Source organism: Mustelus asterias, chromosome 19 (assembly GCF_964213995.1).
Source record: "Mustelus asterias chromosome 19, sMusAst1.hap1.1, whole genome shotgun sequence".
NCBI classification, from domain to species: Eukaryota; Metazoa; Chordata; class Chondrichthyes; order Carcharhiniformes; family Triakidae; genus Mustelus; species Mustelus asterias.
In genome coordinates this window covers 12,935,244-12,963,149 of record NC_135819.1, presented here as the reverse complement: position 1 = coordinate 12,963,149, position 27,906 = coordinate 12,935,244, and the positions used below count along the sequence as shown (strand labels likewise).

Sequence of the window (27,906 nt, the reverse complement as noted above, 5' to 3'; positions counted from 1 at the left end):
GAATTGAGAAAGTTCCGGTAACTTCACTGAAAAAATGCATTATTTACAGAAGAAAATTAAATAACCAATTTGAGAGAACAATGGACTTTTTTAAAAAACATGCGGCAGTACCAATGAGGGTCAGAGGATGGCGATGGCGAGCCAGTCCAATAGTGTGCTCGGCAGCGCCACCTGACCACACGGAGGCAAACACAAGTACTGCAGCCCACATTTTAGAGGCAGAACTTGAGGGAAAGCGGAACATCAAACTCAACAGAGTAGAACACAACAGTCGTGGTTTGCAAACCAGGCATTGAGCGCTTGTGCCTTCTAGCGAGGGAACGGCCAAAAGACTGGTCTCATTTTCATTGCCGTGGCTTTGAGAGAGTAGTAATACCCAGTCCAGGTGGCCCAATGGACCCCATTGGCGTAGGATGGATGGGAGCCTTTCAAGTAGAGGCCATTGAGGTTGGCTGTGTGACAAGACTTGTACCAAAATGCCCCGGAATTATTCTGGGCGCAGTTGAAGGGACCCTGGTGATTCTTGTCAAAGGTGCTGAACTTGAGTCCGTTATGATAGGCAAGAGAGTCACCTGCAAAACATCACACGCCAAGGAGGCCAGTTAATCACAGGCAAAAACAAAATCTCATTTGAACCCAGATACAAGATGTACTCACCCCCGCCCCCCTCTCCCCACCCTTCGCCCCTCATGTGAAGGCCCAATTTCCCTCAGATGGTGGGGCGGCACAGTGGCACAGTGGTTAGCACTGCTGCCTCACTGTTCCAGAGACCCGGGTTCGACTCCTGGCTTGAGTGACTGTGCGGAGTTTGCACATTCTCCCCCCATGTCTGCGTGGGTTTCCTCTGGATGCTCCGGTTTCCTCCCACAATCCGAAAGATGCACTGGTTCGGTGCATTGGCCGTGCTAAATTGCCCCTTAGTGTCTGGGGATGCATAGGTTAGAGAGATTAGCGGGCTAAATATGTGGGGTTACGGGGATGGGGCCTTGTTGTCGGTACAGATTCGATGGGCCAAATGGCCTCCTTCTGCACTGTTGGGTTTCTATGGTTTCACTATCCCAGCCGCTTTGGTGCACAGATCGGTCAGCTATTCGACCACAAGATGTATCGCAGCCAAGCATGGGCCCCCCCAAGCCTCACTCATTATTTAAGAGGTGCATCTTCCAACTGAGAAGATTGGGCAGCGATCAGGTGGCTCCCTGAACGACTTATCCCCACATTCGTGCAGCCAATCACAGAGATTAAGATTTCTGCTGTTGCCACATCGGAGATTCCATGCTGTCCGCCTTCAACAGTGGGCAAATAGGTTCAAACCCGGGCAGGATGGTCAACTGTGCAACTGGACAACCGCACTGGCCTTTCAATGGCAGTGAACTGAACCCTGATCGAAGATGGGGCGGCACGGTGGCTAGCACTGCTGCCCCACAGCGCCAGGGCCCCGGGTTCGATTCCCGGCCTTGGGTCACTGTCTGTGTGGAGTTTGCATGTTCTCCCCATGTCTGTGTGGGATTTCCTCCGGGTGCTCCAGTTTCCCCCCACAGTCCAAGGATGTGCGGGTTAGGTGCATTGGCCATGCTAAATTGCCCCTTAGTGTCCTGGGTAGGTTAGAGGGATTAGCGGGGTAAATATGTGGGGTTCTGGGGATAGGGCCTGGGTGGGATTGGTGTCAGTGCAGACTCGATGGGCCGAATGGTCTCTTTCTGCACTGTAGGGATTCTATGATCCAGGTCGTTTAACGTGAAAATAAAGAATACACTCATAAACCGCCTTTCATAACGTTCAAAAAGTTTATTTATTAGTGTCACAAGTAGGCTTATATTAACACTGCAATGCAGTTACTGTGAAAATCCCCTAGTCGCCACACTCCAGCGCCTGTTCGGGTAACACTGAGGGAGAATTTAGCACGGCCAATGCGCCCTAACCAGCACGTCTTTCAGAGTGTGGGAGGAAACCCACGCAGACACAGGGAGAATGTGCAGACTCCACACAGACAGTGACCCGAGCCGGGAATCGAACCCGGCAGCAAAATACTTTCTGAAGCACAGTTGCTGTCGGAAATGCAGCGGCTAATTTGTGCACAGCAAGATCCCACAAACAGCAAGGGATTTTGAGGTATTAATATCAGCCAGCCTATTGGGGAGAAGCCCCCATACTCATCTGAGTGATAGTCCCCGGGGACCCTCTACGTTCAGCTGAGAGTGTTCAACATCTCATCTGAGAGAGAGAGAGAGAGAGAGCACCGCTGGCAGTGCAGCACAACCCCAGTCCTGCGCTGGGATGGTCAGCCCTGGAACTTATGCTCAAGTCTCCGGAGTGGGATTTGAACCTGCAACCTTCTGCCTTGGGGGAGGGGGACGGGGGGCGGGGGGGAGGTGGGGGGGGCAGGGGGCGTGGTTGGGGGGGGCAGTGGCGGGGGGGCAGTGGTGGGGGGGCAGCCACAGCTCACATGCAGGCAAAGCGAACACAGAGTGGATGTCTAATGAAGCTCTCTGGGAGATGGGATACCTGCTCCTCCATCAAGGAACCCCTGAACCTGCAGCCTGTAGCCATTTTCTTCTGCGTTAATAGCAGTGGGTGACAGAGCAAACTCCTTGTACTTTGCGTACACAGTCTTGTTCTCAAAGTCTTCCAAGTCAATTCTCAGTTCATATCGCCTCCTGGCTGTTAATGAGTGTATGTTCTCCAGACCTGCAGTGGGGGTAGATAACAGAGAGAGAGTGAGGGAGAGAGTTATTGTTATAAAGTTTATTTAAAGTTTACTTATTTATTAGTCACAAGTAGGCTTACATTAACACTGCAATGATGTTACTGTGAAAATCCCCTAGTCGCCACACTCCAGCGCCTGTTCGGGTACACTGAGGGAGAATTTAACATGGCCAATGCACCCTAACCAGCACGTCTTTGGACATATATGTCTGAGAGAACATGTTTCAGCATCCCTCCCGTCACTATGCGGCAGCTGTTTATTGCAGAGAATGGCACTCTGTGCAAGATGTTAAAAAGCTTTATCATGAAATGTTAAAACTTCAATTTGTGCGAACACTTGAGATAAGAAGCCACTTTGATGTTGTTAATCTTTTACAACAAAATTACTCAGACTGGTTGTCAAAAGCAGTCACTAACTAGCAAGAGATAATGCCATTGGAAGGGAGCACCTCAATTACTCTGGTCATTGAAGGATAAGTTTGGGGTGGCACGGTGGCACAGTGGTTAGCACTGCTGCCTCACAGCGTCGGGGACCCGGGTTCAATTCCCGGCTTGGATCACTGTCTGTGTGGAGTTTGCACATTCTCCCCGTGTCTGCGTGGGTTTCCTCCGGGTGCTCCGGTTTCCTCCCACAGTCCAAAGGTGTGTCGGTTAGGTAGATTGGCCATGCTAAATTGCCCCTTAGTGTCCAAAGATGTGCGGGTCAGGTGGATTGACCATGCTAAATTGCCCCTTAGTATCCAAAGATGTGTGGATTAGATGGATTGGCCATGCTAAATTGCCCCTTAGTGTCCAAAGATGTGCGGGTTAGGTGGATTGGCCATGCTAAATTGCCCCTTAGTGTCCAAAGATGTGCGGGTTAGGTGGATTGGCCATGCTAAATTGCCCCTTCGTGTCCAAAGATGTGCGGGTTAGGTGGATTGGCCATGCTAAATTGCCCCTTAGTCTCAGGAGGATTAGTAGGGTAAAGGCATGGGGTTAAGGGGATAGGGCCTGGGTGGGATTCCATCGGAAGGGAGTACCCCAATTACTCTGGTCATTGAAGGATAAGTTTGGGGCAGCACAGTGGCACATTGATTAGCACTGCTGTCTCACAGCGCCAGGGGCCTGGGTTCAATTCCGGCCTCGGGTCACTGTATATGTTTGGACATATATGTCCAAAAACGGTTGGTGTTGGCTCAATGAGCCAAATGGCCTCCTTCTGCACTGTAGAGATTCTATGATTCTAACCTAGACTATCACTTGTCCTTGCCTCGGTTATTGCGGTAAAATATACTTTGAGATTTATCTTTTTATCCATTCAAGGGATGCAGATATCGCTGTTTAGGCCATTGTTAATTATCCTTGAGAAGCTGCATTTTTGAATTGCTGCAGTCCATGCGGTGTAGGCACATCCTCAGTGCTGTTAGAGAGGGTGTTCTAGGATTTTGATCCGCCGACAGTGAGGGAACGGCCGATACATTTCCAACTCAGGATGGTGAGTGGCTTGGAGGGGATCTTCCAGGTGGTGGCGTTCCCATGTGTCTGCTGCCCTTGTCTTTCTAGATGGCAGTAGTCGTGGGTTTATGAGTCTGTCTAAGAAGTCTTGCTGAGTTCCTGCACTGCATCCTGCAGATGGTACACACAGGTGCTACTGTGCGTCGGCGTGGAGGCAGTGAAGGTTTGTGAAAGGGGTAGCAATCAAGCGGGGCTGCTTTTTCCTGGATGGTGTCAAGTGTTGTTGGAGCTGCCCCCATCCAGGCAAGTGGAGAGTGTTCCATCACACTCCTGACTTGTGCCTTGTAGATGGTGGACAGGTTTTTGGGAGTCAGGAGGTGAGTTACTCGTCGCCTCTGACATTAACATTTATTTTAAAAACTCCAATAGCTCCACAGAGGTTGCAGTGGTCCAAAATCTGAAGGGGTTTTGACAGGGGGAACTGTAAGGTTTATTTATTAGTGTCACAAGTAGGCTTGCATTAACACTGCAATGAAGTTACTGTGAAAATTCCCTAATTGCCACATTCCAGCGCCTGTTCGGGTACACCGAGGGAGAATTTAGCACAACCAATGCACCTAACCAGTGCGTCCTTCGGACTGTGGGAGGAAACCCACGCAGACAATGTGCAGACTCCGCACAGACAGTGACCCAAGCCGGGAATCGAACCCGTGTTGCTGTGATGCAGCAGTGCTAACCACTGTGCCAACGTGCCACCCAATAAGCAGAGGGAAACAGATTTAAGGTAAATGGTAAAAGATTAAGAGAGGGGAGTTTTTTGTCACATCACAAGTTTTGATTTGGAATGCACTGCCTGTAAAGGAAGCAGATTCAATACTAACTTTCAGAAGGGAATTGGAGAAAGAATGCAGAAGGAAGAAGCTGAAAGGTTATGGGGAAGTGAAGGGGAGTGGGGCCAACTGGATAGCTCTTCCAAAGAGCCAGCACAGGTATGGTGATGGGCCAAATGGCCACTTTGCTGCCTGACCCTATGACAATCACTAACCCGGGTTGAGCAGACAACCCTCCACTCTCCACTTACCCAGCCAGTATTCACCATCCGCTGTCCCAAAGCCCTGCTTGTAATCAGCCCATCCTCTGTAGAAGTCAACGGAACCATCCTTCCTTGTCTGAAAGACCTTGGGAAGACAAGATGGCGGAGTCACTGCATTTTTGTCACCCATCCTTCCTATGTAACTTCTCGACAAGGCCGATGAAAAGATTTGAATTTCCGTAACATCTTTCCCAACCCCGGGTCACCCAAAAGCACTTCAAACGCTTTGGGGGTGCAACCACTGTTGTAATATAGGAACTAGAGCAGCCAATTTGTACACAGCAAGATCCCACAAACAGCAATGCGCTTGATCAAGTGGCCCCCAGAAGGTGCCTTCAACAATGGCGAATTCAAAATTGCCCATTTGTGTCCAAAGATGTGCAGGTTATGTGGCTTCGCTCTGATCAATGTGTGGGGTTAGAGGGTACAGCGGCCGAGGTAGAGTGCTCTAAATTCAAAGTCCAAAGAAGTGCAGGTTAGGTGGATTGGCCATGCTAAATTGCCCCTTAGTGTCCAAAGATGTGTGAGTTAGAGGGATTGGCCATGCTAAATTGCCCCTTAGTGTCCAAAGATGTGCAGGTTAGATGGATTGGCCATGTTAAATTGCCTCTTAGTGTCCAAAGATGTGCAGGCTTGGTGGATTAGCCATGTTAAATTGCCTCTTAGTGTCCAAAGATGTGCAGGCTTGGTGGATTGGCCATGTTAAATTGCCCATTAGTGCCCAAAGATGTGTAGGTTAGGTAGATTAGCCATGTTAAATTGCCCCTTAGTGTCCAAAGATGTGCAGGTTAGGTGGATTGGCCATGCTAAATTGCCTCTTAGTGTCCAAAGATGTGCAGGCTTGGTGGATTGGCCATGTTAAATTGCCCATTAGTGCCCAAAGATGTGCAGGTTAGGTGGATTGGCCATGTTAAATTGCCCCTTAGTGTCAGGGGGATCAGCAGGGCAAATACGTGGGGTTACGGGGGATAGGGCCTGGGTGGAATTGTTGTTGGTGCAGGCTGGATGGGCTAAATGGCCTCCTTCTGCACTATAGAGATTCTATGATGATGCATTCGATGAAGAATAAAACACATCAACTTACAGTCCAGCCTCCACCATCATTCTCCATGTCACAGTAAACATTTAGTGGAAGGAAAGGCCTTGAAGGGTAGATCTGGTAAACGCCGCTGGTATTAAATCCTTGGTGATAAATATCCATGCAATCCAATCGAAGGTAATGTGCAGGATGCTTATTCTTCCAGGTTCCTGTGTAGAATCAGAAAGTCAGGAATGTATAGGATTGGCTGCGGATGTGTGTGGAGTTACCATTCCCGTCAGTTTTGATTTCATCTTCCACATCCCCAGCAATGTTGAAGACATCTTCTGGAGACTTGCTTCCCTTTTTCTTTCAACCCCCCCCAAATCTCCATCAAATCCAAGCCCCTCAAGACCTCCGCGCAGTTTCCCCCCTTGGTTGAACAGGCTTGCTCAAACTCCGTATGAAAAACATACCTGTCATCTCGTAAGTGAGCATCACGGTGGCACAGTGGTCAGCACTACTGCCTCACAGCGCCAGGGACCCCGGTTCAATTCCCGGCTTGTCTGTGCGGAGTCTGCACATTCTCCCCGTGTCTGCGTGGGCTTCCTCCGGGTGTTCCGGTTTCCCCACACAGTCCGAAAGACGTGCTGGTTAGGGTGTATTGGCCGTGCTAAATTCTGCCTCAGTGTAACCCGAACAGGCGCCGGGAGTGTGGCGACTAGGGGATTTTCACAGTAACTTCATTGCAGTGTTAATGTAAAGAAATGTAAAAGTTTATTTATTAGTAACAAGTCAGGTTTACATTAAACACTGCAATGAAGTTACTGTGAAATTCCCCTAATCGCCACAGTCCGGCGCCTGTTCGGGTCAATGCACCTTAACCCACACATCTTTCAGAATGTGGGAGGAAACCAGAGCACCCGGAGGAAACCCACGCAGACACGGGGAGGATGTGCAGACTCCATACAGGCAGTGACCCAAGCCAGGAATCGAACCCAGGACCCTGGCGCTGTGAAGCAGCAGTGCTAACCACTGCGCTACCTTGTCGCCCACTTGTGACTAGCAAGCCTACTTGTGACACTAATAAATAAACTTAAACTAATCTCTCTCCATCGCAACGTTCCTTGTCCCGCTGCCCCGTGTTTTGGTCAGATGCTTTTGGTTTTAGTTTGTCCCTCGAGAGCATTCTGAATGGACATTTTCTCTATGCTCTGAATTGCTCCAAACCAAATTAGCCACAAAACAACACCCTCTAACGTGGATACCCCCTCTCTCTTTCTTTCTGGACACTTTCTCAAGGTCCTGAGTTGAGCTACGAACTTCACCTTCTTTCCGTCAGTTAGTTCCACCTCCATAACTGCTCTGTCTCTGCCTCTGCTCCCTAAGGGGCAATTTAACATGGCCAATCCACTGAATGGCAGAGCAAACCCATAGAATCCATACAGTGCAGAAGGAGGCCATCTGTCCCATCAAGTCTGAACTGATTCTCCGAAAAAGAATTCTACCTAGGCCCACCATTCTATCCCCGTAACCCCACACCTTCCCCGTGGCTAATCCACCTAGCCTGCGCATCTTTGGACATTAAGGGCCAATTTAGCATGGCCAATCCCCCTAACCTGCACATCTTTGGATACTGAGGGGCAATTTAGCGTGGCCAATCCACCTAACCTGCACATCATTGGACATTGAGGGGCAATCTAGCATGGCCAATCCCCCTAACCTGCACATCTTTGGATATTGAGGGGCAATTTAGCATGGCCAATCCACCTAACCTGCACATCTTTGGATATTGAGGGGCAATTTAGCGTGGTTAATATGCCTAAGCTTAAATTCTTCTGTCGCTCCATACCTTTCCGCCTCTGTATGGTATTACATAGAAGATACATCACAGAAGAAGGCCCAGCCAATCAATGCTGGTCTTTATGATTCAGCCGGGCCTCTTTCATCACTCAAATCAGTTAACTTATCCCTCAATCTTTTCTCCCTCATGTATTTCCCTTGATGTAAATCTTATCATATTTAACTTAACCACTCCCTGCGGCAGTGAGTTCCACGCTCTCGCCACTCTGTGACTGAACATTGTTCTTCTCAACTCCCTATCGGATTTCTTGGTGACCGTCTTATTTTGATGGCTCTGTTTATCCCTCTGTGTGTTGACACGATTAAACCGCTAATAAAGAACTCAGTCCGGTCACCCCTCAACCTTCTAACAGTAAAGACACTCGGCCTATTCATCTTCTCCCGGCAAGGTCTGGAAATCTTCGATGTCACTTCCAGTGAGGACGGAGAATTTGGCGCTCAGCCAAAACCCCGTTCACTGCAGCGGGACTGGAGAATCCCAGTCGCAGGCAAGGCCCGAGATTTCCAGCCAAGGTATCACCTCCCAGCTCCGAAATTATAAACCATGGGATGAAGTCCAATCTTTGCACATGGTGGCACAGTGGTTGGCACTGCTGCCTCACAGCGCCAGGGACCCGGGTTCAATTCCCGGCTTGGGTCACCGTCTGTGTGGCGTCTGCACGTTCTCCCCCGTGTCTGCGTGGGTTTCCTCCGGGTGCTCCGGTTTCCTCCCACAGTCTGAAAGACGTGCTGGTTAGGGTGCATTGGCCGTGCTAAATTCTCAACGCAACGCAGTTTCCCCCTTGGAATACGCCATACAAAAAACATACCTGTCATCTAGTCGGTGAGCATCATGGTGGCACAGTGGTTAGCAATCCTGCCTCATAGCGCCAGGGACCCGGGTTCAATTCCCAGCTTGGGTCACTGTCTGTGCAGAGAGTGCACGTTCTCCCCGTGTCTGCATGGGTTTCCTCCGGGTGCTCCGGTTTCCTCCCACAGTCCGAAAGATGTGCTGGTTAGGGTGCATTGACCGTGCTAAATTCTCCCTCAGTGTACCCGAACAGGCGCCGGAGTGTGGCGATTAGGGGATTTTCACAGTAACTTCATCGCAGTGTTAACGTAAGCCTAAGTGTGACACTAATAAATAAACTGAACTCCTCGACCAGAATGTTCCCGTCCCGCTCGCCACGGGAATCGTAGCGGTTGGGGGGGTGGACTATGCAAAGGTCCATTGACCTTGGGCAGGATTTTCTGGTTTTGGGGCGAGCGCAGCTGGAAAATCCCACCCCTAATCTTTTCCAGATTCTGCTTTCCATCCCGCATGAACATCCTGCGGAATTCTGCCATGGTGGAGGTCCCACGTCATCCCCTTAAATCCACGGAATTGCAACAGCTCAGGGCCCAATGATGCCATTCTGACTCTCACACTTAAATCACATCACGCATCACAGAGCCGAGGATTAAGGAGCATAACGCAGTGTTTTTCAAATGCTTGTTTCTTCTGGAAGAAACACGCTCGGAGCTTACCTGAGGGTTCGGAGTCAAACGTCGAGTGTTGAGGATGGGGTTTCAGTACAGACCAGTTCCATTCACCACCAGGAACTGCTGAGACTTGCTGGAAGAGCCAAGCAGACAGCCAGAGCCCAAGGGAGAACTGTAACACAGTATGGCATGTTTTAAACTCTGCATCCAACCACTTGATTTGATTTGATTTTGATTTATCATTGTCACATGTGTTGGGATACAGTGAAAAGTATTGTTTCTTGCACGCTATACAGACAAAACATACTGTTCATAGATTACATAGGGGAGAAGGAAACGAGAGAGTGCAGAATGTAGTGTTACAGTCATAGCTTGGGTGTAGAGAAAGATCAGCTTAATGTATGGTAGATTCATTCAAAGATCTGTTGGCAACAGGGAAGAAGTTGTTCTTGAGTCGGTTAGTATGTGATCTCGGACTTTTGTATCTTTTTCCCTGACGGAAGAAGGTGGAAGAGAGAATGTCCGGGGTGCGTGGGGTCCTTAATTATGCTGGCTGCTTTTCCGAGGCAGCGGGAAGTGTAGACAGAGTCAATGGATGGGAGGCTGGTTTGCGTGATGGATTGGGCTACATTCACGACCCTTTGTCGTTTCTTGCGGTCTTGGGCAGAGCAGGAGCCAGACCAAGCTGTGATACAACCGGAAAGGATGCTTTCTATGGTGCATCTGTAAACATTGGTGAGAGTCATTGCTGACATGCCAAATTTCCTTAGCCTCCTGAGAAAGTTGGTGGGCTTTCTTAACTATAGCATCGGCGTGGAGATCCTCAGCACTGGGAATTTATCCCACTCCCTTTTTGAACAAGCAAGCAAAGAGGCTAATGGATGTTTCCCCTCACAGTCTACCTACCATCTCACCAATAAAAAGGGGGGTAAAGATTGAGGTGGGTGGGGAGGGGGGAGAATGCTGAGGGGTGAAGGGAAGATGAGGTAAGGGTTGTGGAATTCTGCATCACCGACCATTGTGCCGCTTTGCCAACCCCATCCCCACCCGGCAGGCTATTTTCCTGGAGTGGCTGTTGGTAGGGTTACCCCTCGACAAACAGAGTGGCCAATGAAGCCCATTCCCACCTATTTGACTCACAACTGCACCCCCCCCTCCTCCCGCACACTCCTACCCCGTTGAGGCACTGGAGACCGGTGGCGGAACCCGGGGAAGGGGAGGGTGGTTCAGTCTTCCAGGCAAACTTCATGACCCTGCCTGGGCTATAGCTCCCACCACAGGCTGCCCTGAGATGGCTGTCCCCCTACCTACCACCCTCACCTTGTACCCAGCTAATGTTCAAGTTTAAAAAGGAAGATAAAGGCTGACTAATCTTGGGGTGGGGGGTGGGGGGGGGGAGGGCACTGTCTCTCTCACACACCTACCTGAAGAGCGAGTCTGAATCTTCTTCAGTCCTGGAGGAGTTCCAATTAGAACATAGAACATTACAGTGCAGTACAGGCCCTTCGGCCCTCGATGTTGCGCCGACCAGTGAAACCAATCTAAAGCCCATCTAACCTACACTATTCCAATATTATCCATATGTTTATCCAATAACCATTTGAATGCTCTTGTACCTCCATTTACATGACCCCCAACTGACCATCCTTAATTGCATGGTGAACCCACCTTCTGACCACTACTTGGTCAATTTGGACAAATCACTGTTGGGCAATCAAACCCTCTGTCCCTCCCCTTTCCACCCCCTCAGGTGTGTGGGCGGCTCCTGTGGCCTAGTGGTGTAGGTCACTGAACTGGTGATCCCCACAAAAATTCTGGAGCTAATGCTGTGGGTTCCAGTTTCGAATTCCACCACGGCAGACGGTGAAATTTGAATTCTAAACTAAACCGCAGAGTGTGGGCTTCTGACCCCAGTTTGATCCTAGATGTCGTGATCCCAATGCTGGTGGGAATAATCCAACCCTATGAGGTCAGCACTGCTGTCTCACAGCACCAGGGACCCAGGTTCAATCCAGCCTCGGGTCACTGTCTGTGTGGAGTCTGCACATTCGCCTCATGGGTTTCCTCCGGGTGCTCCGGTTTCCTCCCACAGTCTGAAAGATGTGTTGGTTAGGTGGATTGGCCGTGCTAAATTGCCCCTTAGTGTCCAATGATGTGCAGGTTAGGTGGATTGGCCGTGCTAAATTGCCCCTTAGTGTCCAATGATGTGCAGGTTAGGTGGATTGGCCGTGCTAAATTGCCCCTTAGTGTCCAATGATGTGCAGGTTAGGTGGATTGGCCGTGCTAAATTGCCCCTTAGTGTCCAATGATGTGCAGGTTAGGTGGATTGGCCGTGCTAAATTGCCCCTTAGTGTCCAATGATGTGCAGGTTAGGTGGATTGGCCGTGCTAAATTGCCCCTTAGTGTCCAATGATGTGCAGGTTAGATGGATTGGCCATGCTAAATTGACCCTTAGTGTCCAAAGAAGTTCAGGTTAGGTGGATTGGTAATGCTAAATTGACCCTTAGTGTCCAAAGATGTGTAGGTTACGTGGACTGGCCATGCTAAATTGCCCCTTAGTGTCCAAAGATGTTCAGGTTAGGTAGATTGGACATGCTAAATTTCCCCTCAGTGTCCAAAGATGTGTAGGTTAGGTGGACTGGCCATGCTAAATTGCACATTAGTGTCCAAAGATGTTCAGGTTAGGTAGATTGGACATGCTAAATTGCCCCTCAGTGCCCAAAGATGTGTAGGTTAGGTGAATTGGTCATGCTAAATTGCCCCTTAGTGTCCAAAGATATGCAGGTTAGATAGATTGGCCATGCTAAATTGTTCTTTCATGTCTATAGATGTGCAAGTTAGATGGATTGGCCATGCTAAATTGACCCTTAGAATCAGGGGTATTAGCAGGGAGAGGTAATGGTGATAGGGCCTGAGTGGGATAATGGTCGGTGCAGACTCAATGGGCCAAATGGTCTCCTTCTGCACTGTCGGGATTCTATGATTCTATGAGGTCTAACCATACAGTTGTTTCCTCGGAACCTCACCCAATGCCTCAGCAATCATCCACACTCACCGTCTGCCTTACAATCCAGGAGGAAGCTGGCAATGAGGTATGTTCGGCCAGACTGCGTTTTGTAAAACGAGGATTGTGTTTGGAGCCCTTGCATCTTCCGCCAAAAATAAAAACCATCAAAGGAAGTGAAAACAAAACAAAATCCTGAACTGGGGAAAGGCACCACGATAATTTATGGCCTTCTTGACCAGGTGACTAAAATAGCTGAACTTACGCCAAGGGCTTGAAGCATTAAACTGTGAGAAGAGGCTGCATAAAGTACAGCCGCATTTCTTTGAACTTACCGCATATCACAGCACATAACGCAAACTCTGTGGCTTCAACCAACCTGTTCAATACCAGGGATCCTTACACCGAGTCTAAAATGTAACATCCAGTCTTGGTGCTGGTAAACTAGCAGAAAACTAGCGTTGCTGGTACAGCGGATAATAAAGGAAGTGAATGGATTGTTGGCATTTATAGCTAAAGGAATAGAATATAAAGGTAAGGAAGTATTGTCGCAAATATACACGGCATTGGTGAGGCCGCACCTGGAGTATTTGGCCTCCTTATTTGAGGAAAGATGCAGTGGCATTGGAGGCAGTTCAGAGGAGGTTCACTAGATTGATTCCAGAGATGAGGGGTTTGTCGTATGAAGAGAGATTGAACAGTTTAGGCCGACACTCTCTGGAATTTAGAAGAATGAGGGGAGATCAAATTGAGGTATACAAGATGATAAAAGGTATGGATAAAGTAGACGTGGAGCGGATGCTTCCTCCTGTGGGACATTCTAGGACGAGGGGTCATAGGCTTAGGATAAGGGGCAGCAAATTTAAAACAGAGTTGAGGAGAAACTACTTCTCCCGAAGAGTTGTGAATCTGTGGAATTCGCTACCCCAAAGTGCGGTGGATGCTGGGGCAGTGAGTAAATTTAAGGAGGAGTTACACAGATTTTTAATTGGGAATGGGTTGAAGGGTTATGGGGAGAAGGCAGGAAAATGGGGATGAGGAGCATATCAGCCATGATCGAATGGCGGAGCAGACTCGATGGGCTGACTGGCCTAATTCTGCTCCCATATCTTATGAACTTATGAACCCATTTCTGTTTGCCGGTGGCCACATGTGGTCTACTTTGTTTGAGCGTGCCTTAAACTCCTGTGCATCTCCTAGGCAACACAGCTCATGTCTCCTGCTCCACCCCATGTGCCAACTTAGAAGGCGAGGATAGTCCTAAATGTGTATTCCTGAAATGGAAAGGTGAGGCTTACTCCTAATGTGAGAGTAGCTCTACACATGTATTTATCAGCTGGAAAAGGGTGAAGTGGCAGGGTGGTCATCTTTACATCCACCGTAGCCCTAAACACTGGTGCCAAGAGGGAGATAGTCATCGATTTCAGGAAGCGTTAGTGGAGGACATGCCCCTGTCTACATCAACGGGGATGAAGTGGAAATGGTCGAGAGTGGAAAGCATCCTTTCTGGTTGTATCACAGCTTGGTATGGCTCCTGCTCTGACCAAGACTGCAAGAAACTACAAAGGGTTCATAGAATCATAGAATCTCCAGTGCAGAAGGAGGCCATTTGGCCCATCCAGCCTGCACCGACAACAATCCCACCCTGGTCCTATCCCCGTAACACCACATATTTACCCTCCTAGTCCCTCTGACACTAAGGGGCAATTTATCATGGCCAACTAACCCGCACATCTTTGGATTGTGGGACGAAACCAGAGCACCCGGAGGAAACCCACGCAGACACGGGGAGAATGTGTAGACTCTGCACAGACAGTGACCTCAGGCCAGAATTCCCGGCTTGGGTCACTGTCTGTGTGGAGTCTGCACGTTCTCCCCGTGTCTGCGTGAGTTTCCTCCGGGTGCTCCGGTTTCCTCCCACAGTCCACAGATGTGCAGGTTAGGGTGCATTGGCCACGCTAAATTGCTCCTTAGTGTCACACGATCCATAGGTTAGAGGGATTAGCGGGATAAATATGTGGGATTACGGGGATAGGGCCTGGGTGGGATTGTTGTTGGTGCAGGCTCGATGGGCCGAATGGCCTCCTTCTGCACCGCAGGGATGCTATGGGTGGGATTTTACGGCCTCGCTCGTCCCAAAACCGTAAATTCCCGCTCGAGGTCAAAGGACCTTTCTGGTGTCCGTCCCTCGCCCACTTTGATTCCCGTGGCAGGCAGGGCGGTAAATCTCTAGCCTATTAACAGCCTGAACAAAAGGGATCCCCAAATCAGTAATCCCTCCATCGCTGACACACAGTGGCAGCAGTGAGTGCCATCTACAAGATGCACCGCAGGTGCTCACCGAGGCTCCTTCGACATCATCGTCCTGTGGCCAAACGGGCCATCTAAAATGGCGATTTGCAAAGCACTCTGGGACAATTGGTCCAGAACTAAAATGGCAGGCCGCAGCCTAAAAGACAGAGACAAACAGGCCGCAACCCGGACGTGTGAATCCACAGGATATGGGTCATCTCCAGGATCAAAGAGACTTTCTGGTCACACTGGGTTGTTTACCAGACATAAGGGCACCCTGACCCCTTATTTGGGAGGGAGGTGTGAACCCTATGGACCTCCAGCACCTGCACACATGGCCGTTGGGGACACACCCAGAGATTGGTGTGGCAGCACCCGATTGGACTTTATCGATCAGGGTGATCAAGTCCTGATCGATTGATTGGCAATGGCCAAAAGGGGCGCGAAACCCAACGGGGTATAAAGGGTGCTGCACAACCAAGAATCGCTCTCTCTCTGACCCCACGGACGAGCTACAACACCGGTGACCGTCGCCAGCGACGACCAGCATGAGGAGAGCCACCACACCTGAGAAGGAAAGAAGTCCAGAGCCAGAGTGCCAGACCAGACCAAAGGACCAGACTAGGCAGAGGACGACCGAGACCAGCGCACAGATAAAGGCCAATATCTGCCCGGGTACTTGCCAGTCACGCAAGGTTAAGTCAAGATCTAGTGTTGGACTTGAACTCTCGTATTTTCCTGTAAGATAACTTATCGTTGGTTGGGTGGGTGATTATTGATTGTGTGGGTTTAAATAAATATTGGTTGTACTAATAAGACGTCTACTCGTAGTTATTTGTCCACCGTATAAGGGTTAAAACAGACTGTGCGGCAGATAAGAGGCAACAATTGGCAACTCCGCCAGGACGTCGACAAGAAGTAACTTTGTTGCTCCGATATCGAACCCCGCAGAATTTATATTGGACGATTATTTAAAATTCAGAGCCGACAGGTGTAAACTCCTTATTGGACAAATAACTGCTTTCGGGAAATTGTGTATTGTGCATGCATTGTTACTAATAAGGAGGATAAGGTAAACTCTGTAGGTTTGTATTAGAATCCGGAGGGATTAGGACCGGAACATAGCCCAAAGCCGTACCCGCAGTCCGATCAACTCCCTACCCCTTGTTAAACATAGAATGGCAGGAAACAGTATAGAGACAGAGAAGTATCCCACTTGGGAAACAAGAATCAGGGAATATATGAAGAAGAAAACGTGGCCCCTATGGGCAGAATCTTGTGCCAATACTGAGACGGGACCGGGATCCCTAGGGCAGAAGTATTGGGATGATCTAAGGAAAGTTCAGGGAAAACGGGCAGACAAACGGGAGAAAGAAATTGCCATTGTGAGCTGCTTGGAACAGAATAAGAATTAAGAGGAGTTAGAGAATGCAGATTGGGGAGAGATAAAGGAAAATGTTTGTTGAAATTGAGTAAAGTTATTGTGATTATTAGTTTAGAAGAGTTACAGAGTGAGAAGTCAGAGAAAATGAAGTTAAAAGATGAGTTAGAAATTATGAGAGAGTTAGTTGAGAAGTTAAGAGAAGAAAATAAGTAATTTTGTGGAAAAGTAGATCAGCAGGAACAAAACAATGAGGCAAATATATTGTCTATGAGTCAGTTTAAAGTATCTCAAGTTAGTGAAAAGAATCAAAGTTCTGATTACTCCAAGTTCTAGCAGGAGATTAATCAATCAAAATCTCAGTTGCCAATGCAGATAGGGATGTTGTCTATATTTGGGACAGTTGAGTCTGAGGGAGATGGTGTTTATGGATTGGGTTGTGGATTGTATCTGGAAAAGAATGCCCATTTTGCACGTGGCATTGACTGGAGACCCCCACCTCCTTTTCCGGAGGCACCTGATCCCACAGTAAGTTTAGAATTTGCCCCTGGTCTGATGAATTCTGTGACTATTAGTTGCAAAGAGGGCATGGAATAACCAGAAGATGTTGTTGATCGAGAAGGAATGAATGTTTTAATGAATCTCAGCACTGTATATAGTTCTGAATGCAGACTTAACCATCTCCATCAATGGATAGTCTTGCGTTATTAGAAAATGTTATGCCCATGAACCCCATTAAAACAAACCATGTGGGGTAAGGAGCTTACACCCTCACTAACATCACAAAGAACCCCAAGTGGTCCTTTGTTTTTTTTAAAAGGAGGGAGTGTGCAGTGTGTGTTACAGAATTTTGAGAGAAAGGAACTATGTTCTCTCAACTTACTAGGGAAATATTATAAATTAATTGGCAAGATGGAAAATTGATTCGAGAAAATCTAAGGTTGAGCTAATAATTTGAGTAGTTTTTGTATTTCAGTGTGTTTGTGTGGTCTGGTTGCTTGTCGAATGTAGGTGGTTGTTGTTGCATTAGATTGAGAGCAGGAGTTGTTAAAGCCTGTTTGTTCTTGTGGAGTATTTATTGCGGGCAATGAATGCAATGCTTTACACTTTGGTTTAACTTCAAAGGGGCTGAGGAAGTGTTAAAACTGTTAAAATTTAAGTGTAAGATTTCTTGAATTTACTTCTGTTTTTGAGTTTAATTACAGTTTGGAAGAAAGAAGAATGAAGGCGACTCTCTTGATCAATTTTCTGTATTTTCTTTAAATGTTTTATTTTCATCCCAGTTTAAAATGTTAAGTTTGAATGAAAGAGGAAGTGCTGTGGAATGAATGTTGGAAGCTTCCATGTGTGTCTGTGTGGTTTAACAAAATGGTTGCGTGGATGTTTTTGTTGTTGCTTGCTTTAATGTTCTTCCCCTAATTGTGATTTGACAACAGTGGGTTTGATACAGAGTTTAAATAACAATTGGAAATTGGATTGGATTAAATTGAAATAAATTTTTGGAATCCCTTAACCTTTTAAGTATAACCAATGGCCATGATTGTGCTTAAGAGGTATAGAATATAAATACATAAATAATATATATATGTGTGGGACGTTACTTTGAACACAATTTTTGGAAAGCAAATTGAAATTTCAAAATCAAAGTACATAAATTGGAGTTTGAAATAACCAAGTTGAATTTTGAATAATCCTGGGTTCAAATTTTGTTAAGAAAGGATTTAAACCTTGGAGGGAACCATGTGCTCTTCCCTTTGTCTTGAAGAAATCGTGACATCATCACATTGGAATGTGTTTTATTTCTTGTGGGTTTTTTTTAACTGGCAGAGATTTCACCATCTTCTGTTCCTAATTTGGCAATTAAAAAATTATATACATTGGAGGTTGTAAATTTTATTCTTGTTTTTGTTTTTAATTTGACAGATTTTGAGACCAAATTAATTCATTTGGCTCCGAGCCCAGTGTATTTTTTGTGTTTTGTTTTCAATAGATGGCTCGTATGTGAAGTTGTACGAACTAAGGAATAACATGATGGGAAAATTGGTCAACTATTTGGTGCAATATAAGAACGGCTGACCAAAGCTATTTCAAAATGCCAGACCCCTGTAGGATTTAATAAGGCTGACTCCGCATAACTTAAGACATGAATAAGACCAGAGAAGGTCAAGCTATGCGTGACCTCGGGAAGGCCTGATAAGATTGACTCCTCATAAACCTAGGGCTGTATGAATAAGACAAGATAAGGTCAGGGATGAAGGAGTCACAGACCTTCTTCTGTTACATCAAAGGGCAAGATAAGGGTATGAATGTTGAGACAAAGGGTTCTAGGAGGTCAGCAAGTTGTGCCATGATTAATGATATTGCTTATGATTGTATTACTCATCGAATTCCTGAATAAGCTCTGGTCACGCAAACTGATAATGATTATGTATAAATACTGAACGGTTTCTTTCTGTAAGCGCGGACTTGAGGAGGAATTAGCAAGATGTACCAACTGCTCTCTGAACTCAAGTTTTCAGCCAAAACTGCATGCAGTCTTTCGTAAATAAATACTAGTTGTTTTGTTGGAACGAACTTTGTTGAGTTTTTCTATCACAGTCAAGAAGCAGGAAAGTTTCCACTTCAACACATGAATAACAAGTCCAGCAGCTTCAAGACTCCAAAATTGGAGTTTCACAACCTAGTGATAATTGAGACTTGAAGAGTTTGGCTCATTCAGATTTTCTCACTGTTAACTTTCAAATTAAAGTGATTGGTTATGCTTAAGGTACAGTTACAGTTTCTGACATTTAATTGATAGAATAAATTGAGCGCACAAAATAACCAACTTATAAATGGGAAGTTGCCTAAATTCTAAAGAGGTAAATAAGTTTAATTTTGACAAATAAAGGGTAATGGAGAGAGAGTCTGTATGGGTTTTGTGTTTCAAAGAGGGATGCATTGAAACATATTCTCAGTTTATGATAAGAACATAAGAAATAGGAGCAGGAGTAGGCCATCTAGCCCCTCGAGCCTGCCCCGCCATTCAATAAGATCATGGCTGATCTGAAGTGAATCAGTTCCACTTACCCGCCTGATCCCTATAACCCCTAATTCCCTTACCGGTCAGGAATCCATCTATCCGTGATTTAAGCATATTCAACGAGGTAGCCTCCACCACCTCAGTGGGCAGAGAATTCCAGAGATTCACCACCCTCTGAGAGGAGAAGTTCCTCCTCAACTCTGTCCTAAACTGATGTAACTGATGTAACCATTTGAATGTGAGATAATTTTACAAAGTAATATCTGTTTGTTTTGTGACTTTCCTATACTGCGTAAATGTTATCTGTGGTAATCCTCATGTTCACATGTAAAGTTTGTTCGGTTCAATGTATGTAAATGCTAATAAGTTGGGAGTTAATTTTTCTGAAAAGGTAAGGGCTCTGGAGAGTGTAAATGACTTTACAACAGATGACAGGATTTTTCCTAGGACTTAGTTATTTGGGGTTACAGGAGTTAAAATGCTTAAAAGAGGGACAAACAAACCATTTGTGCAAATCATGTTATTCATAAATACAATTGGTAAAGTAGACAGAATGATGGAGGAGTTTCCTCTATAATTTGTTAAACTGGTAGAAAATCAGTTGAATTACTTCTAACTTGTACTTTGGTTACATTGTGCTAATTGGGTAAAAGAACAGGGCATGTGTATACTAGAAGGAGATAGATATTGAGCTGTGACTGTGGAAGTTTAAATCTAAAATGGTAACCGTGACAAAAAGTGTTTATTATGCAAATTTGGATCTTTTTTAAATAACAAAAACTTTGGAGAGTTAAAGCTACCTCTTCAGCACTTTTGGTGCATGACCCTCCAAAATCCAAATTTAAATGCTGTTTCTCTTTTGCATCTGTGTCAATGATTTAATATTGTCCTGTGCATAACTCTGAACCTAAAATGGTGTTTAGAATATGTGATTGTTTGTATTTGTGGGTAATTAACTTATTGTAATAATGGTGTTTAGAATATGTGGTTGTTTGTATTTGTAGAGTGTTGTTGTCTGTAGCTTCTGGAATATGTTGTAGGGATGTATTATTACTGTGCGTGCCAATACCTGGGCCTTACTTGACTGTTGAGTGACTGGGGAATTCCTGACAGATATTGATCCTGAGTTTGTGATCCCTCACGCTTCGCGTTCAGGATCAAAGGGGGGACTGTGGCCAAACGGGCCATCTAAAATGGCGATTTGTAAAGCACTCTGGGACAATTGGGCAAGAACCAAAATGCCAGGCAGCAGTTTGAAAGACCGAGACAAATAGGCTGCAACCCTGAAGTATGAATCCATAGGATATTGGTCATCTCCAGGATCAAAGAGACTTTCTGGTCACGCTGGGTTGTTTACCAGACATAAGGGCACCGTGACCCCTTATTTGGGAGGGAGGTATGTGACCTATGTGCCTCCAGCACCTGCAGACATGGCCGTTGGGGAGACACCCAGAGATTGGTGTGGCAGCACCCGATTGGACTTTATCGATCGGGGTGATCAAGTCCTGATCGATTGATTGGCAATGGCCAAAAGGGGCACGAAACCAAACGGGGTATAAAGGGTGCTGCGCAACCATAGAACATAGAACATAGAACAGTACAGCACAGAACAGGCCCTTCGGCCCACGATGTTGTGCCGAGCTTTATCTGAAACCAAGATCAAGCTATCCCACTCCCTATCATCCTGGTGTGCTCCATGTGCCTATCCAATAACCGCTTAAATGTTCCTAAAGTGTCTGACTCCACTATCAGGCAGTCCATTCCACACCCCAACCACTCTCTGCGTAAAGAACCTACCTCTGATATCCTTCCTGTATCTCCCACCACGAACCCTATAGTTATGCCCCCTTGTAATAGCTCCATCCACCCGAGGAAATAGTCTTTGAACGTTCACTCTATCTATCCCCTTCATCATTTTATAAATCTCTATTAAGTCTCCCCTCAGCCTCCTCCGCTCCAGAGAGAACAGCCCTAGCTCCCTCAACCTTTCCTCATAAGACCTACCCTCCAAACCAGGCAGCATCCTGGTAAATCTCCTCTGCACTCCTTCCAGCGCTTCCACATCCTTCTTATAGTGAGGTGACCAGAACTGCACACAATATTCCAAATGTGGTCTCACCAAGGTCCTGTACAGTTGCAGCATAACCCCACGGCTCTTAAACTCCAACCACCTGTTAATAAAAGCTAACACACTATAGGCCTTCTTCACAGCTCTATCCACTTGAGTGGCAACCTTTAGAGATCTGTGGATATGAACCCCAAGATCTCTCTGTTCCTCCACAGTCTTCAGAACCCTACTTTTGACCCTGTAATCCACATTTAAATTAGTCCTACCAAAATGAATCACCTCACATTTATCAGGGTTAAACTCCATTTGCCATTTTTCAGCCAGCTTTGCATCCTATCTATGTCTCTTTGCAGCCTACAACAGCCCTCCACCTCATCCACTACTCCACCAATCTTGGTGTCATCAGCAAATTTACTGATCCACCCTTCAGCCCCCTCCTCTAAGTCATTCATAAAAATCACAAAGAGCAGAGGACCAAGCACTGATCCCTGCGGCACTCCGCTAGCAACCTGCCTCCAATCCAAAAATTTTCCATCCACCACCACCCTCTGTCTTCGATCAGACAGCCAGTTACCTATCCAATCAGCCAAATTTCCCTCTATCCCACACCTCCTCACTTTCATCATAAGCCGACCATGGGGGACCTGAGCAAACGCCTTACTAAAATCCATGTATATGACATCAACTGCCCTACCTTCATCAACACACCTAGTTACCTCCTCAAAAAATTCTATCAAATTTGTGAGGCACGACTTGCCCTTCACGAATCCGTGCTGACTATCCCGGATTAATCCGCATCTTTCTAAATGGTCGTAAATCCCATCTCTAAGGACCTTTTCCATCAATTTACCAACCACCGAAGTAAGACTAACCGGTCTATAATTACCAGGGTCATTTCTATTCCCTTTCTTAAACAGAGGAACAACATTTGCCATTCTCCAGTCCTCTGGCACCATCCCCGTGGACAGCGAGGACCCAAAGATCAAAGCCAAAGGCTCTGCAGTGTGCAAAGGCAAGGCCTTGCCTCCCAAAGAATCCTAGGATACATTTCATCAGGCCCAGGGGACTTATCGACCTTCAGTTTATACAAAACTGCCAGGACATCCTCCCTCCGAACATCTATTTCCTCCAGCCTATTAGCCTGTAACACCTTCTCTTCCTCAAAAACATGGCCCCTCTCCTTGGTGAACACTGAAGAAAAGTATTCATTCATCACCTCGCCTATCTCTATTGACTCCATACACAAGTTCCCACTACTGTCCTTGACCGGCCCTAACCTCACCCTGGTCATTCTTTTATTCCTCACATAAGAGTAAAAAGCCTTGGGGTTTTCCTTGATCCGACCCGCCAAGGACTTCTCATGTCCCCTCCTAGCTCTCCTAAGCCCCTTTTTCAGCTCATTCCTTGCTAACTTGTAACCCTCAATCGAGCCATCTGAACCTTGTTTCCTCATCCCTACATAAGCTTCCCTCTTCCTTTTCACAAGACATTCCACCTCTTTCGTGACCAAGAATCTCTCTCTCTCTCTGACCCCACGAACGGCTACAACACCGGTGACCGTCGCCAGCGACGACCAGCATGAGGAGAGCCACCACACCCGAGAAGGAAGGAAGACCAGAGCCAGAGTGTCAGACCAGACCAAAGGGCCAGACTACACAGAGGACGACCGAGACCAGCGCACAGATAAAGGCCAATATCTGCTTGGGTACTTGCCAGTCACGCAAAGTTAAGTCAAGATCTCTATTGGACTTGAACTCTCGTATTTTCTGTAAGAGAACTTATCGTTGGTTGGGTGGGTGATTATTGATTGTGTGGGTTTAAATAAATATTGGTTGTACTAATAAGACGTCTACTCGTAGTTATTTGTCCATCGTATAAGGGTTAAAACAGACTGTGCAGCAGGTAAGAGGCAACAGTCCCAACCGTGACCTCTACCACTCTGAAGGACAACTTATTTTAAAAATTCGTTCGTGGGACATTAGTAAAGGCAGCAGAGGCAGAGATGCCAATCCCTGCCAGCTTCACGGAATATTCTGACTGTCACTGCCCCTTCGCTGGGTGAAAATTCTAGAGCTTCCTCCCTAAGCGCACCTTGGGTGTGCCGACACCACATCAACTGCAGCGGAGACTCACCATCAACTTTCTTTGGAGGGCAATACAAATGTTTGACTCTTGCCCCTGCAGCGACTACATACAAACACACACTTTTTTTGTACTGTTTGTAGCTCTTACCTGTATCGGCATCGCGACACGCCAGACGGGCAAGGATGAATGAGTTTGAGTAGCGTTTAGATGTAGGACGGGAAGAAAATGCCCCGATCAGTGACTCATCACTCAATTAAACAACAGGTTTTAATCACTGCCAATACCTTGCCCTTGGCATTTTGCAAGTTCCTTCAGGAACATTTCATGAACGTCATCTGTTCTGACGTGGTTACAAACAGAGTTAACTCTTGACGCTCTATACGTCGAGGAAAATGGCAGGCTTTACAGCACATTTGGCCACCGGCTTATGGAATGAATGCACTGCCACAGCTCTCTCTGAACTGGCAGATTGCCTGACTGCACAGCCCTGGACAACACAACACCAAGAAAGGACGGCGTAAAAATTGGAACGTAGGAATTCGGAGCAGAAGTAGGCCATTCAGCCCTTCGAGCCTGCTCCGCCATTCAATCAGATCATGGCTGATCTCTCCCTGGTCTCAAATCCACCTCCCCACCTCTTTCCATATCCCCTTGAGCCATTTTATTAATCAGAAATCTATCTATTTCCTTCTTAAACCCATTCAATGATTCAGACTCCCACTGGGGCAGAGAGTTCCACAAACTCACCACCCTCTGTGCGAAGTAGTAGTCGGTTACATGGGTACGATGGGTATAGAGGGACATGGGCCAAACGCGGGCAATTGGGACTAGCTTAGTGGTTAAAAAAAGGGCAGCATGGACAAGTTGGGACGAAGGGGCCTGTTTCCATGCTGCAAACCTCTATAGCTCTAAGTACAGGTGGCACAGTGGTTAGCACTGCTGCCTCACAACAGTTGATTCCGGGTTCTGGGTTCGATTCTGGGAGTCTGCACATTCTTCTTGTGTTTCCGGTTTCCTCCCACACTCCAAAGGGTTAGGTGGATTGTTAAATTGCCCTTAGTCTGACCTCTTGTTCTAGATTGCCCCATAAGAGGAAACATTTGGTCGACATTTACTTCATCAATCCCTTTTAGAATTTTACATACCTCGATCAGATCCCCTTTCGTCCCTCTGAACTCCAGCGAGCACAAGCGCAAACTGTTTAATCTCTCCTCATACGTTAACCCTTTCATCCCTGGGCTACTTTCAAAATGACCAAGCTTTGGCGTGAGTGCTAAATATACACGCATCGATACGAGGAACTTGCCCTCACTACGACCCCATCGACACAATTCTTTTTGAAATGTTTGCGAGCGGCTCTCGAAAACAGCTACCCCAGAGCTGTCCGGATCGAGCCTGTCGAGTGGTCTATAGCTTGGGGAGGGGAACATGTCCACCGTCCCAATTATGATGCGATTAGGCAAGAATTAGGGGGCATAAGTTGGGAACAGAAACTGTCAGGGAAAGGAACTAATGAAAAGTGGAACTTTTTCAAGGAACAAATACTGGGTGTCCTTGATAGGTATGTCCCTGTCAGGCAGGGAGGAAATGGCCGAGTGAGGGAACCATGGTTCACAAAAGAGGTGGAATGTCTTGTGAAAAGGAAGAGGGAAGCTTATGTAGGGATGAGGAAACAAGGTTCAGATGGCTCGATTGAGGGTTACAAGTTAGCAAGGAATGAGCTGAAAAAGGGGCTTAGGAGAGCTAGGAGGGGACATGAGAAGTCCTTGGCGGGTCGGATCAAGGAAAACCCCAAGGCTTTTTACTCTTATGTGAGGAATAAAAGAATGACCAGGGTGAGGTTAGGGCCGGTCAAGGACAGTAGTGGGAACTTGTGTATGGAGTCAGTAGAGATAGGCGAGGTGATGAATGAATACTTTTCTTCAGTGTTCACCAAGGAGAGGGGCCATGTTTTTGAGGAAGAGAAGGTGTTACAGGCTAATAGGCTGGAGGAAATAGATGTTCGGAGGGAGGATGTCTTGGCAGTTTTGAATAAACTGAAGGTCGATAAGTCCCCTGGGCCTGATGAAATGTATCCTAGGATTCTGTGGGAGGCAAGGGATGAGATTGCAGAGCCTTTGGCGTTGATCTTTGGGTCCTCGCTGTCCACGGGGATGGTGCCAGAGGACTGGAGAATGGCGAATGTTGTTCCTCTGTTTAAGAAAGGGAATAGAAATGACCCTGGTAATTATAGACCGGTTAGTCTTACTTCGGTGGTTGGTAAATTGATGGAAAGGGTCCTTAGGGATGGGATTTACGACCATTTAGAAAGATGCGGATTAATCCGAGATAGTCAGCACGGATTCGTGAAGGGCAAGTCGTGCCTCACAAATTTGATAGAATTTTTTGAGGAGGTAACTAAGTGTGTTGATGAAGGTAGGGCAGTTGATGTCATATACATGGATTTTAGTAAGGCGTTTGATAAGGTCCCCCATGGTCGGCTTATGATGAAAGTGAGGAGGTGTGGGATAGAGGGAAAGTTGGCCGATTGGATAGGTAACTGGCTATCTGACCGAAGACAGAGGGTGGTGGTCGATGGAAAATTTTTGGATTGGAGGCAGGTTGCTAGCGGAGTGCCGCAGGGATCAGTGCTTGGTCCTCTGCTCTTTGTGATTTTTATGAATGACTTAGAGGAGGGGGCTGAAGGGTGGATCAGTAAATTTGCTGATGACACCAAGATTGGTGGAGTAGTGGATGAGGTGGAGGGCTGTTGTAGGCTGCAAAGAGACATAGATAGGATGCAAAGCTGGGCTGAAAAATGGCAAATGGAGTTTAACCCTGATAAATGTGAGGTGATTCATTTTGGTAGGACAAATTTAAATGTGGATTACAGGGTCAAAGGTAGGGTTGTGAAGACTGTGGAGGAACAGAGAGATCTTGGGGTCCATATCCACAGATCTCTAAAGGTTGCCACTCAAGTGGATAGAGCTGTGAAGAAGGCCTATAGTGTGTTAGCTTTTATTAACAGGGGGTTGGAGTTTAAGAGCCGTGGGGTTATGCTGCAACTGTACAGGACCTTGGTGAGACCACATTTGGAATATTGTGTGCAGTTCTGGTCACCTCACTATAAGAAGGATGTGGAAGCGCTGGAAAGAGTGCAGAGGAGATTTACCAGGATGCTGCCTGGTTTGGAGGGTAGGTCATATGAGGAAAGGTTGAGGGAGCTAGGGCTGTTCTCTCTGGAGCGGAGGAGGCTGAGGGGAGACTTAATAGAGGTGTATAAAATGATGAAGGGGATAGATAGAGTGAACGTTCAAAGACTATTTCCTCGGGTGGATGGAGCTATTACAAGGGGGCATAATTATAGGGTTCGTGGTGGGAGATACAGGACGGATATCAGAGGTAGGTTCTTTATGCAGAGAGTGGTTGGGGTGTGGAATGGACTGCCTGCAGTGATAGTGGAGTCAGACACTTTAGAAACATTTAAGCGGTTATTAAGGCACATGGAGCACACCAGGATGATAGGGAGTGGGATAGCTTGATCTTGGTTTCAGATAAAGCTCGGCACAACATCGTGGGCCGAAGGGCCTGTTCTGTGCTGTACTGTTCTATGTTCTATGTCCCTGTGAAATATTCATCTCAAACCGATTTGGGGATTCATCATTAAGATTGAGACCTTTTTATCACGAGTTTAAGATGAAGCAAGAATAAGTAAGTGAGATATTGGTCGAATTAAAATGCTACAGCATGGAAGGAGGCCATTTGGCCTACTATACTGGTGCTAGCAGTTTGATAGAAAGATCCAATTTAGTACCACTTCCCCCACAATCCTTCAAGTTTTTAATCAATTTCCTTTTCCAATTTCCTATTTGAATCTGTCTCCAAAGCCCTTTCAGGCAGCACCTTCCAGATAAGAACAATAATCCCTGCCTCTTTATAAACTGAGGTCAGCAATGGTGACACAGTGGGTTAGCGCTGCTGCCTCACAGCGCCAGGGACCCGGATTCGATTCCCGGCTTGGATCACTGTCTGTGCGGAGTTTGCACGTTCTCCCCCGTGTCTGCTTGGGTTTCCTCCGGGTGCTCCAGTTTCCTCCCACAGTCCAGAGGTGTGCGGGTTAGGTGGATCGGCCATGCTAAATTGCCACTTAATGTCAGGGAGATTAGCTAGGGTAAGTGCATGGGGTTATGGGGATATGTGGGATAGTGGTCGGTGCAGACTTGATGGGCTGAATGGCCTCCTTCTGCTCTGCGGGGACTCTATTATTCTACGACAATGGGGTTAAAACCTGGCCTATTCCGGAATAGGCCAGGTTTTAACCCCATTGTTAGAGTTCCTGGCCACACTGGACACTGCATTTATCCACTGTATTAACTGTTGAAACCTTTTGGTTGTAAACTCACCTTCCCTCTTGATATTTTGAGCTTGTGCACTGATCCCAGCTTCTAGCTCCTTCCTTGGACAGGTTAATGTGCGGAGAACTGGACATCTGGGTCA

General features: G+C 46.9%; 1 protein-coding gene across 2 annotated transcripts; it reads right to left on the bottom strand.

The window, feature by feature from the left end:
- LOC144507532 (microfibril-associated glycoprotein 4-like) lies at positions 1 to 27,821 on the bottom strand. 2 transcript variants are annotated; one of them, XM_078234667.1, is made up of 6 exons: positions 27,813 to 27,821; positions 9,624 to 9,750; positions 6,321 to 6,484; positions 5,225 to 5,321; positions 2,506 to 2,688; positions 1 to 572 (listed from the first exon to the last, which is right to left on the bottom strand). In XM_078234667.1, exons 3-6 carry the CDS (start codon positions 6,435 to 6,437, stop codon positions 310 to 312), a joined length of 660 nt encoding a protein of 219 aa, XP_078090793.1. In that variant the 5' UTR covers positions 6,438 to 6,484; positions 9,624 to 9,750; positions 27,813 to 27,821; the 3' UTR covers positions 1 to 309. The 2 variants fall into 2 exon arrangements, with proteins under 2 accessions (XP_078090793.1, XP_078090792.1); XM_078234666.1 differs by lacking the exon at positions 27,813 to 27,821 and adding an exon at positions 23,578 to 23,680.
- Between the last annotated feature and the right edge of the window lie 85 nt (positions 27,822 to 27,906).